At 51.4% G+C, this 11,489-nt stretch overlaps 1 protein-coding gene across 10 annotated transcripts; it reads left to right on the top strand.

The window, feature by feature from the left end:
* Positions 1-2,685: 2,685 nt before the first annotated feature.
* LOC138841283 (alpha-tocopherol transfer protein-like) lies at positions 2,686-11,349 on the top strand. 10 transcript variants are annotated; one of them, XM_070041958.1, is made up of 5 exons: positions 3,796-3,913; positions 3,999-4,143; positions 4,635-4,685; positions 4,803-5,032; positions 10,737-11,349. In XM_070041958.1, exon 5 carries the CDS (start codon positions 10,752-10,754, stop codon positions 11,250-11,252), a length of 501 nt encoding a protein of 166 aa, XP_069898059.1. In that variant the 5' UTR covers positions 3,796-3,913; positions 3,999-4,143; positions 4,635-4,685; positions 4,803-5,032; positions 10,737-10,751; the 3' UTR covers positions 11,253-11,349. The 10 variants fall into 10 exon arrangements, with proteins under 10 accessions (XP_069898065.1, XP_069898059.1, XP_069898057.1 ...); XM_070041956.1 differs by having other exon boundaries at positions 4,635-5,032; XM_070041962.1 differs by lacking the exon at positions 4,803-5,032.
* The last annotated feature ends 140 nt before the right edge of the window (positions 11,350-11,489 follow it).

Here is an 11,489-nt window from a genome sequence, read left to right on the forward strand (position 1 = left end):
TTTCTGGTAAAGCCTTCTGTTCCTCCATGCCAGAGGGCCACATGGCTGCAAGAAGAAGCAGAAACAGCAAGCCAACAAGGCAGCTTCCCAGGAGGCATGTGCTGACCCCCTAGAAAGGGCCAAGAAGCTCCCAGACCGCTTGCCTGTCTAATGAACCACATTCCAGGGCATTCTGGAACATTCACTTCCCAGACTTGTTTTTGAAGAACTCTCCTACTCTCTGTGACCAGCACATTGAAAAAGCCAGCCTGCCACATAATGAAAGCACAGCCTTATTTTTGTCACCCAATGTCCCTTTCAAAATGTACTCAGTGGAAACCACACACACATACACACACACACACACACGCACACATAGAGTTTCCCTGCTGCTGAGTGACAAATCTCAGCAGGTAGACAGTGCTCTGGTCACCTTAGGTGACAACCAACCATCATTTTAGGAATTTAAATGTCCAGTCCAGCTAGTAACTGAAAATCCTGATTTGAGTTTAAGCCTTGTCCATGTCCCCAGCTTGGTAGACAGGATGAGTAGCTAACTCCTTCTCCTCCTCTCCTCTCCTCCCCCAGGTGGGACTGGGGGCCAGGTAGTGGTGAGGAGGGAGAGGAAAGGTCACCTGAGCTGCCACCAGCCTGGCTGGCTTTGAACTGGCTGAACCCAGCAGGCATTTAGAGCTTTCCCCTTGCTGTTTCCGTATGAGGTTGTGGGCGCCAGTGACACGGGCGCCCCCTACAGGCTCCTCACACCCTTGACGTGAGGCTAGAGCGGCACTCTTGACCTGCAAAGGGTGTGAGTGTGTGTGTGTGTGTGTGTGTGTGTGTGTGTGTGTGTGTGTATACTTCTCTCTCTGGAGGTCCTTTGCAGCCTCTTTCTCAATCCCCAAGAATCTAACACCCATCCCCACCCTGGCTTCTTCTGGCTGCCCCCAGCTCCCCTCCGGGGTGCCCCAGGGGCAGGACCCATGCCAAGCCCTTATAGGAACTCTCTGCCCATGCAGGCCCATGGGAAACACTTAAGCACTGACTCCCAGAGCTTCCTGGAGTGTGGCTGACTTTGGCACATGCACACATGCGCACACACACACACACACACACACACACACACACACACACACACACACACACACGCTCTTCTGGCTCCTTCACCACTGCCCCTGGGTAGCCAGTTCCCATCAGCCCAGCTGTCCCTTGACTCCACATTTAAGCTCTCATAGGAGTACTTCCCTGCCAGGGGAGTGCCCCTTCCCCATCCTGCCCTCTACGTTCTCCTATGGCCAAGGTGAACCCTTTCGTCTCTCCTCTAGATCTATGGGTGAGTGTCGGGGTGATAATAAATGCTGGGGGTGGGTTTACTGCTCACGGCCAAATCTTAGCAGTTGTGAGTCTCACACTGTGCCCTTAAAAACTGATCACTAGGCCGGGCACCCGTGGCTCACGCCTGTAATCCTAGCCACTCAGGAGGCTGAGATCTGAGGATTGAGGTTCAAAGCCAGGTGGGGCAGGAAAGTCCATGAGACTCTTATCTCCAATTAACCACAAGAAAAACCAGAAGTGGTGCTATAGCTCAATGGTAGACTGCTAGCCTTGAGCTGAAGAGCTCAGGGACAGCACCTGGGCTCAGAGTTCAAGCCCCATGACCAATGAAAACAAAAAAAAAAAGAAAAAGAAAAAGAAAAAAAGAAAAAAAAACCCTGAGAACTGGTTGTCCCTGCAGAACTTTCTTGCAACACTATACCATGCACAATACCTCTTGAGCCTCAGTTTCCTCAATCTTTACCCATTAGGGATACTGCACTGAAAAAAAGTGACCAGTGAATTCACGGAGCATCGCTAGGTCTGACACACTTAGGCTAGCACTCCAAAGCCACAGATTTGCAGCTCCTACTATGTGTGACATTTACCGGTGACTTGACCTCTGTGTGTCCTCATCTGCCACATGGCACTCAGAAGAGCCTCTACTCTAGACCTCTCTGAGGCTTTCATTGAATGAATATGTATAAAATGCTTAGCTTGGGGGTGGGGAAGGTGGCTTAGTGGTAGAGTGCTTGCCTAGCATGAATGAAGCCCTGGGTTTGGTTCCTCAATACCCCATACGCAGAAAGAGCCAGAAGTAGCACTGTGGCTCAAGTGGTAGAGAGCTAGCCCTGAGCAAAAGAAGCTCAGGGACAGTGCCCAGGCCCTGAGATCAAGCCTCAGGACTGGACCTTGTGGGGCACGGGGTCCAGGCTGGATGGTGTCCACACGAGGGAAGGTGGCTTTTACACTCCTGTGAATTGAGCAAGGAGTGTGGGATCTTCACTCCTCCTGTCCTCCTCCCCTCAGTCCAGGCCCTGGTTTGGAAAACCTTCAATCTGGCAGGGATCCAGGGCCCCTGGGAACAGAGAGGACGTCCTGTCCCTCCAAGCAACCATGCCGACTCAGAGAAATCAATGTGTGCCCACAAAGCCACAGCTGCGGCTCTGGCCTCTTCTGGGAAATCTGCACACACAACTCCAGAGCAGATGTTTACTCCTGGGCAGCTCCATCCTGGGGCACGATTCCGACACCTTCAAGCTCACCAGCCTCGTGGGTCACGAGCGCCACACGACCCTACAACTGAGGTCAGGTGCCTCTGACACCTGTCAAGCACCCACTCAATCCCCCACCTCCCCACTCCTCCAGACCACTGGTTGGGCAACCCCATGACCTCAGCCTGGATCAGCCGCAGCAGGTGAGCACTGTTGAAGAGCACAGGACATTTTGTTCTTTTGAAGCTGAAGAACCAGAGTGCAAACCCCGCCCACCCTCCCCGCCACTTATTTTGTTGTAACTTTTGGCTGTGTGCCTTCACCTCTGTGAGGTCTGGGTTTTCTGTTCATCACACGTGGACTACTAACGGCCCCCACCTTGCAGAACTGTCCTGTCAAGGTGCGCCACTCATGCGAGCAGGTGCACCACCAAGAGGAGATGTTACTGCAAATGGATGGACATGAGGCATAAAAGAAAAGAGCAGCTTATGGGGGCTGGGAAGGTGGCTCAGTGGTAGAGTGCTTGCCTCGCATGCATGAGGCCCTGGGTTCGATTCCTCAGCATCACATACACAGAAAAACCAAAGTGGCACTGTGGCTCAAGTGGTAGAGCACTAGCCTTGAGCTAAGGAGCTCAGGGACATCACCCAGGTCCAGAGTTCAGCCCCACTACTGACACAAAAGAAAAAGAGCAGCTTATGTGAAGCCCTGGGTTCAATCTGAAGTCCTATGAAACAAAAGCACAAACAGAAACAGCGGGAGGTACACACCAGAGTGTACATAGACATACACAGGAGAGCCTGGCTGCCTGGATTAGAAACTAGGCTACTCTATCATGGGCAAGCTTTTGTCCCATTTACTGTCAGATGAGACAGTCATGTCCCAGCATGACTCGGTACACTGGCAACCGTGTCTGGCATGTCATAATCCCTAATAAGCATGATCAGTTTCTGATATGTCTTACCAGTTCAGAATGTGAGGCAAGTGTGTAGAAATCACACAGGCTCTTGACAGGACTCACAGGAAACTCATATTTACCTAGTGTGCATGCTAGGAGGCACACATTCTTAACCCATGTATATGTACACATGTGCAGGTGTATACAAAAGCAGTGATATAGGCAATTTTGTCTTTGGATTTTTTTGGCAAAAGCTTTATATTATAAAACAAGACCAATACAAAAACAATCACACAACTTAAATTTGTGGTTTAAAGTTTGTCTCAAGATAACTACCCTGGTAACCATTAACCCAGCCAAGCAATAAGACTTTTCTAGCCTTTCCAAGAGCCTTCCAAGTATTCCATCCTAATCTCAGCCCTTCCTTAAAGTAATGGAAAACGTATAATATTTCTTTCTTTTTTTCTTTTGGAAGTACTGGGGCTTAAGCTCAGGGCCTTGTGCTTGCCAGGTAAGTGCTGTAACTAGAGCCACACACCTTGCCTTTTTTGCTTTATTAATTTTTTTCCTGATAGGATCTTGTATATTTTGCCCAGGGCTGGCCTCAGACTATGAACCTCCTACCTAGGGTCTCCTGAAGGGCTGAGATGGTAGGCTTGTATCACCATGCCTAGAAAACTTGTCTCAATATTGAAGCAGCTCAAAAATATCTTTATGTTGGGGAGTGTGAAAACGGGCCAGGTAAGGAGATAATAAACGATTATCTCAGGGAACTTCATCCACCTTCAAATAAGAAGCCAGTAATTATGGCAAGAATCCTGTTGTGCACAAAGGAATACAGCACCAGGAGGGGTGGGGACTTGCCCGAGACCACACAGCTAAAGGCAGACTTAAGTGAATTTGTTGTTGTTGTTGTTGTTTGCGGGTTGTGGGGAATGAACTCTGGGCCTGGGCACTGTCCCTCAGCTCTTCAGCTCAAGGCTAGCGCTCTACCACTTGAGCCACAGTGCCACTTCCAGATTTTTTTTTCTGCTTATGTGGTGCTGAGGAATTGGACCCAGGGCCTCACCTTCCCAGCCCAAGACTAAGTGTACTTTGGATGAGAGTCTTCTCCTTGGAGCAGCCAGTCCTGAGGGCAGCTGTAGCAGGAAGAATTCTGGAATGCTAACCCTGAGGTCTGGGTTGGAACTCTGTTTATGGCACTGATTGCCACTTTTCCTTTCTTGAAACAGTAGGATTGCACACCGTGAGAATTTGATAAGAAAACGGCTATGAAATCCCCGGTACGTGGTAGTACGTCTTCAGAAAACGGCCTCTTTCTTTCCTTCTCTGGGCCTCAGTTTCCCCATCTGTACACCTGGATGGAGAAGCCCGGGGCGCTCCGCTTGCTCTCTTTCCAGCCGGGATCCTGCAGCCTCACGGAGCCGCCGCCAGAGGGAGGCAGAACGCCGGCAACGCCGGGAGACGTCGCGCACGCGCACTCCCGGAGACGCCGCGCCCGCCCACGTGCACGTCACTTCCGGCGCGGGGGGCCGGGCCGGCCGGGCGGGAGTGCGGGTCGGTTCTGTGCGTGCTGCTAGACGAGGTGCCAGCCGCCGATTGACCCGCGCTCCGCCCTGCAGCCGGGCCGGTGAGTGCCGGCGAGGCCGGGGTGGGCCCGGGGGGCCGACCAGAGGGACTTCGAGGGGGAGGACACACCGGAAGTGAGGGCCAGAGGCGCGGGAGACCCCAGGAAATGGGGACAGCTGGGGAGGGGGCGATGGCCGGAAGTAAGGGGCCTCGGGAGGCCGCCGGGCTGGGTGCGGAGGCCCCCGGCGGGCTCCACTTCCGGCGTCTGGTTGTTGGGGGTTCGGGGACGGGGTGGGGGTGATGCCCCTGAGATGCTGGGCTCCGGGTGGGGAAGGTGAGGGACTTACCCCCATGAGCTTTGCCTGCCGTCCGTGTGTCCGTCCTCTGCCCGTTCTCGCCCCGCGGGGGCAGGGTGGAGTGTGAGCCGGGGGCCCTCGCCCACCGCCGCCCCCAACATTGACCGAACCCTGCCAGGCCCCCGGCGTGGGGGCAGCAGGGCGGGGGACCCGGGCAGGCGGCCTCCCTCCCTCCACTCCAGGGTCCTAATGATGTGCTCAGCGAACTATTGTGACAGTTAAACCAGGGGCTGAGGGTGTGCGTAGCTCAGCGTCGAGGGCTTGGGTAGCACGCACACGAGGTCCGCACCTCCATCCCCGCACTGCCAAGTAATAATGATAATAAAGGAGAAAACGGGTATTTAATGGGGAGGGGGGACAACCCACCCAGGTATGTATCATCGCTCTCCATCATTCTTCTATGTTGGAAGCTTCCTGAGATGTGTATGTGTTGTTTGTTGCCCTGTCCCTACCGCCCGTCAGCGCTGGTCCCTGACACATGGAGAAGGGTGACCAGCATTTATGGGATGCAGGAATGGATGGGGAAACTGACTCAGACATTTCTTGTCAACACCGGTGACACTGGACTACAGAGCAGGGTGGAAGGGAACCACCCTGGGGAAGTCAGGGGAGGCTTCCCGGAAGAGGTGGCAGTGAGGAGTTGTCTGGGGGTGGGGGGGAGGAAAATCCAGGCAGAGAATATCAGGAATGCATACGGTGTCACATTGAGAATGGTGGCTCATTTGTTTGGACTGGCAGAGGGCCGTGGGAAGTCTGTGCCTCTCAGGTAAGCAGAGCCCTGGCCAGGTTGGAATTTCAGGTACCTGTTGCTAACTGTTGTGGAAACAGCCTCAGGCGGGTCCTGTGAAACCAGGATTGTTGTTGGGTTCTTCCCTTCACATACCTGTGTCAAGCTCGTTAAACTCACGCAATAAATGTTTATGGAGTACAGGCTATGTTTCTAATACAATGTTAAGTGTTGTGTTCATGCCAATGAGCAAGACATCGTGGATATGGCTTACACACAATGACAGGTGGAAGACATGGTATGACAAAGATGTGTGGGAGGCCGCCAGTGGAATGCCAGCTGCTTCAAGCCACAGTTCTCTCTCACCTACATTTCAGAGTCTCACTATATGGTCTGGTCTGTTCTTTCCCTCCCCTCTCCCCTTTTCTTTGGGATTGAACTCAGGGCCTGGGCACTGTCCCTGAGCTTTTTCCCTCAAGGTTGGTGTGGTATTACTTGAGCCACAGCTCCACTTCCCGGTTTCTGGTAGTTAATTGGAGATCAGTCTCATGGACTTCCTGCCTAGGCTGGCTTTGAGCCATGATTCTCAGATTTCAGCCTCCTGAATAACTAGAATTGCAGGCATGAGCCACCGACACCCGGCTCTCCACACCCTCTTACAAGTCCATTTTCCAGGCAGCAGTGTGGTCCTTGGGAAATCTAAATTAGATTGTCACTGTACCCAAAACCCTCTGTCTTCTTTTAGAGTAGAAGTCACCGTTCTTACCCATAGAGCCGTGGTCCAGTCACTGGGCCCCCAGGAAGCCTCAGAATTCACCTGCCTAGCGTTCCTACTTATATCTCATTTGCTTATATCTCATAGCCACACTCGCCTCTAAAAAGCCCGGCATGTTCCTTCCTGATGTGCAGGGCTTGCTCCACCCCTCCCTCCTCTTTCCTCAAGCTGCCTAGGTGCACTTTCCTGAGGACTCTGTTTAACATCAAACCCCTATCTCCAGGTATACACAACCCGCCTCCCTGCCTTCACAGCACTTAGTGCTTGTAGTAGGCCATACAGCTTTCTTTTAATTAGCATACATTAGTTCTACAGTGGTAGATTTCATTGTGATACTTTCCCCCAAAAGGTTTATAATGGACACAATCAATCTCATTCCCTCTTATCACTCTAAAATAATTATTTTATAACTTGATATTTATTATGATGTTACTCCTGAAGTAATTTCAACAGAGCTCATTGTTCTATGTTCATACAGGTAATCAGTCAACTTCAGCTAGAACCTCTTTAATCTCCTTGTTAGCTCCATCCCCTCCCGCTAGCCCCACCCCTGCAACAGAGCCTGTTTCTCTTTAGACCACATCGTTTATTATGTTTCTAGGCTGTATCTTCACTGGAACCTAAGCTCAGTGAAAGCAGGGTTCTTTGTTCCTTCCTGTATCCCCAGTGCTTGGAAAGGGGCCTGGTACCTCATATGTGTTCAGTATTTACTGAATGGGACTGGGGGTGATGATTCATGCTTGTAATCCCAGCTACTGGGGAGATGGAGGCTGGAGAGTGATGAGCTCAAGGCCAACCCTAACAATGACAGGGAGACTTTATCTCAAAATCAAAATACAAGAGGGCTGGAGGCATATTGTAAGTAGCATAGTGCTTGCTTAGCATGAATGAGGCCCTAGGTTCAATGCCTAGTACCAAAGCAAAAGGAAGAGGGGAAAAAAATGGATGAATGGAGTGGCATCTAATTGGGACTTACAGTAGTAAATCATGGTGGGCTGTGGGTCAGCTGAGAAACTGGAGGGAGAGTGACAGGGAGGGACCAGAACATGCCCAGGATGAGAACATACCTTGGGAGGAAGGAAGTGGGTGGAGCAAGAGGTTGGAGTGAAAGAGATGGGAGTAGATAGACCCAAGATGTGGAGGGAGCAAGCTGCTTGGCCACTGACTGCAGCAGGCTGGAGGAAGTCCAGCAGATGCAATGAGGACTTCACAGTGTGTACAGGGCCTCCTTTGAGGAACATTGCCCTCCATGTGGAGCTTACAGTGAAGGATCAGTAATGGCTTGTGGATAAGAGCTGGGCCTCTGGAACTGGGCAGTCCTGCTGCTGCTTTATTCCTGGGATAACTCAGCAGTTTTATTTTTAATTTTCATTAAAAATGCTTCAGGTTTTCCCAGAAGCAGACAGTGGGGTCTGGTTGATTGGAGATAAGGAAGATAGCTGGATGCAGGTGGCTTGCACCTGTCATCCTAGATACCCAGGAGGCTGAGATCTGAAGATCTCAGAAGCCAGACCAGGCAGGAATGACCATGAGACTCTTCCAATTAACTACCAGAAAACTGGAAGTGGTACTATGATTCAAAGTGGTAGAGTGCTAGCCTTGAGCAAAAAAGCTCAGGGACAGTGCCCAGGCCCTGAGTTCAAGCCCCATGACCAAACCAGAGAGAGAGAGGGAAGAGAGGGAGAGAAGGAAGCTGGAAATGTCAGGAAGAGCTTTTAGTTCAGTGAAGCACAGGGATAGCAGGAAGCGTAGGCCACAAGAGTGAGGGTCTTATGAGCTAGGAAGCTTAGTTCAACTGCTCTGTCATTGACGAGTGATCTGTGGAGCGTGGAGCATTTGCCAGATGGTACATGGGACAGTGGCTGGGGGTCACTCATCAAGTAGATTTCTCCAGAAGCTGATCTGACCACTGCATCTACACAATTTAGTTGTATGGGTACATGAAAAAAAAAATTCAAACAGTACACTAAAAAAGAATCTCTTGGGGCTGGGAAGGTGGCTCAGTGGTAGAGTGCTTGCCTTGCATGCATGAGGCCCTGGGTTCAATTCCCCAGCACCACATAACCAAAAAGAAAAAAAGCCGGAAGTGGTGCTGTGGCTCAAATGGTAGAGCGCTAGCCTTGAGCTGAAGAGCTGAGAGACAGCCCAGGCCCAGAGTTCAGGCCCCACGACCGGACACCCCCCCCCCCAAAAAAAAAAGAATCTCTTCATCGTGTACTTTTCTAGATGTTTCCTTGGGATAACCATTGTCAGCCATTTCTTTTATCTCCTTCCACTTAAAGGAAATTATTTCTGAGCACTGTACTGCAACCTGCCATTCTCCTTATGTTAGTTTTTAGCAATCTCTAATTCCTTTTCATGGCTGAGTAGTATCCTGTTCCTATGGCATCAGACAGACTCCTGTTGTACAGTTAAGGTATTCTAACCATTTTCCATTATAACCAATCCTTGTTGTGGACATGGTATAGTTTGCATATTTGTACAAGTATATGTGCCAGGGGTGGAAGTGCCAAGACTACCACGGGTGGTTTTATTTATTTATTTATGCCATTCCCAGGGCTTGAACTCAGGGCTGAGGCACTGTCCCTGAGCCTCTTTGTGCTCAAGGCTAACGCTCGCCCACTTGAGCTACAGTGCCACCTCAGCCTTTTCTGAATACTTTATTGGAGATAAGAGTCTCACGGAGGGATGGTAATGGGGCTCAGTGGTAGAGTGCTTGCCTAGCATGCATGAAGCCCTGGGTTCAATTCCTCACTAACACATAAACAGAAAAAACCGAAGTGGTGCTGTAACTCAAGTGGTAGAGAACTAGCCTTGAGTAGAAGCAGCTCAGGGACAGTGTCCCAGCCCTGAGTTCAAGCCCCAGGATGGGCAAAAAAAAACAAAACAACAACAACAAAAAAGAATCTCATGGAATTTCCTGCCTGGGTTGGCTTCAAACTGAGGTCCTCAGATCTCAGCCTCTTGAGTAGCTCAGATTACAGGTGTAAGCAACTGGTGCCAGCTCATAAGTGGTTGTAGATTTTAATAGAGACTGACAAGCTGCCTTTCATAGAAACTGTCAGTTTATGCTATGAAAGCGCTCTAAACTGTTTTATTTTTGTCAATTAGAATCTCACAATTGTTTGAATTTAGATTTTTAATGTTGGGTAAGGCTGTCATACTCTTATAAAGATACACAAGGGGGACTGGGAAGGTGGCTCAGAGGTAGAGCGCTTGCCTTGCATGCATGAGGCCCTGGGTTCGATTCCTCAGCACCACATAAGCAAAAAGAAAAAAAAAGCCGGAAGTGGTGCTGTGGCTCAAGTGGTAGAGCGCTAGCCTAGAGCTGAGGGACAGTGCCCAGGCCCAGAGTTTAGGCCCCACGACCGGAACCCCCCCCCCAAAAAAAAAAAGATATACAAGGAAGCTGTCCTGGTTTGGTTTTTTGTTGTTGTTGCTGTTTGTCGGTTGTGGGGCTTGAACTTTGGGCCTGGGCATTGTCCCTGAGCTCTTCAGCTCAAGGCTAATGCTCTACCACTCGAGTCATAGCACCACTTCCAGTTTTCTGGTGGTTAATTGGAGATAAGAGTCTCACGGACTTTCCTGCCCGGCTGGCTTTGAACCGCAATCCTGAGATCTCAGCCTCCTGAGTAGCTAGGTTTACAGGTGTGAGCCACCAGTGCCCGGCTAGCTGTCCTGTTTTGATGAAGAGGGTGTATATTGAGCCAGAGCAGGCTGGATGTCTTCCAGAAGATTCTGTGTCAAGTCTGTACCTGGGGAAACTATTCAGATCCCAGTTCATTCCCCTTTGAGGTCTGTGGTCCTGACAGGAACATCCGTGTCCCCCACATCCTGGGGGTTCACATAAGCTGTGCCATGGGCCACTGCATCTTAACCTAGCTTTGGGGGCCCTCTGTGTCGACAGGGACCCTAGGGGCTAATGTCAGAAGAAAGTGACTCTCTGAGAACCAGCCCCTCTGCGGCATCGCTCTCCGAGAATGAGCTGCCGCCGCCGGCCGAGCCTCCGGGCTACGTGTGCTCACTGACCGAAGAGCTGGTCCTCAAAGCTCGGGAGGAGCTGCAGGAGAAGCCCGAGTGGAGACTCCGGGATGTCCAGGCCCTCCGCGACATGGTGCGCAAGGAGTACCCCAACCTGAGCACGTCCCTGGACGACGCCTTCCTGCTGCGCTTCCTGCGGGCCCGCAAGTTTGACTATGACCGCGCTCTGCAGCTGCTGGTCAACTACCACAGCTGCAGGCGAAGCTGGCCCGAGGTCTTCAGTAACCTGAGGCCCTCGGCCCTCAAAGATGTCCTCGGCTCCGGGTTCCTCACCGTGCTGCCCTGCACGGACCCCAGGGGCTGCCACATCCTCTGCATCCGCCCAGGTACTGCCCTCAGCTGTCACTGTATTGTCCCTCTGGGACTGTCCCCGCCATCCTGAGCCCTGTCCTTTCTCCTGGTCCCTTTTGCCAGCAGATGGCCAGAACCTGCCGAGGAGGCAGGAGCATCTCCTCCCCTAGGATGAAGGTGCAACAGCTCTTACCAAGTCCTAGAAGCAGGAACCCGGGGCTACAGGAGCCAAGCCGGCCCTTCCTGTCTCTGCCTCTGTGTCTGTGTCCTCTGGGCCATTCGTTTCTGATGCCTTTGCAAATCATCTTCACACTTGTTTGGTTTTGTT

The sequence above is a fragment of the Dipodomys merriami genome, unplaced genomic scaffold (genome assembly GCF_024711535.1).
Source record: "Dipodomys merriami isolate MVZ:Mamm:240054 unplaced genomic scaffold, mDipMer1.0.p SCAF_3110, whole genome shotgun sequence".
Lineage (NCBI taxonomy): Eukaryota > Metazoa > Chordata > Mammalia > Rodentia > Heteromyidae > Dipodomys > Dipodomys merriami.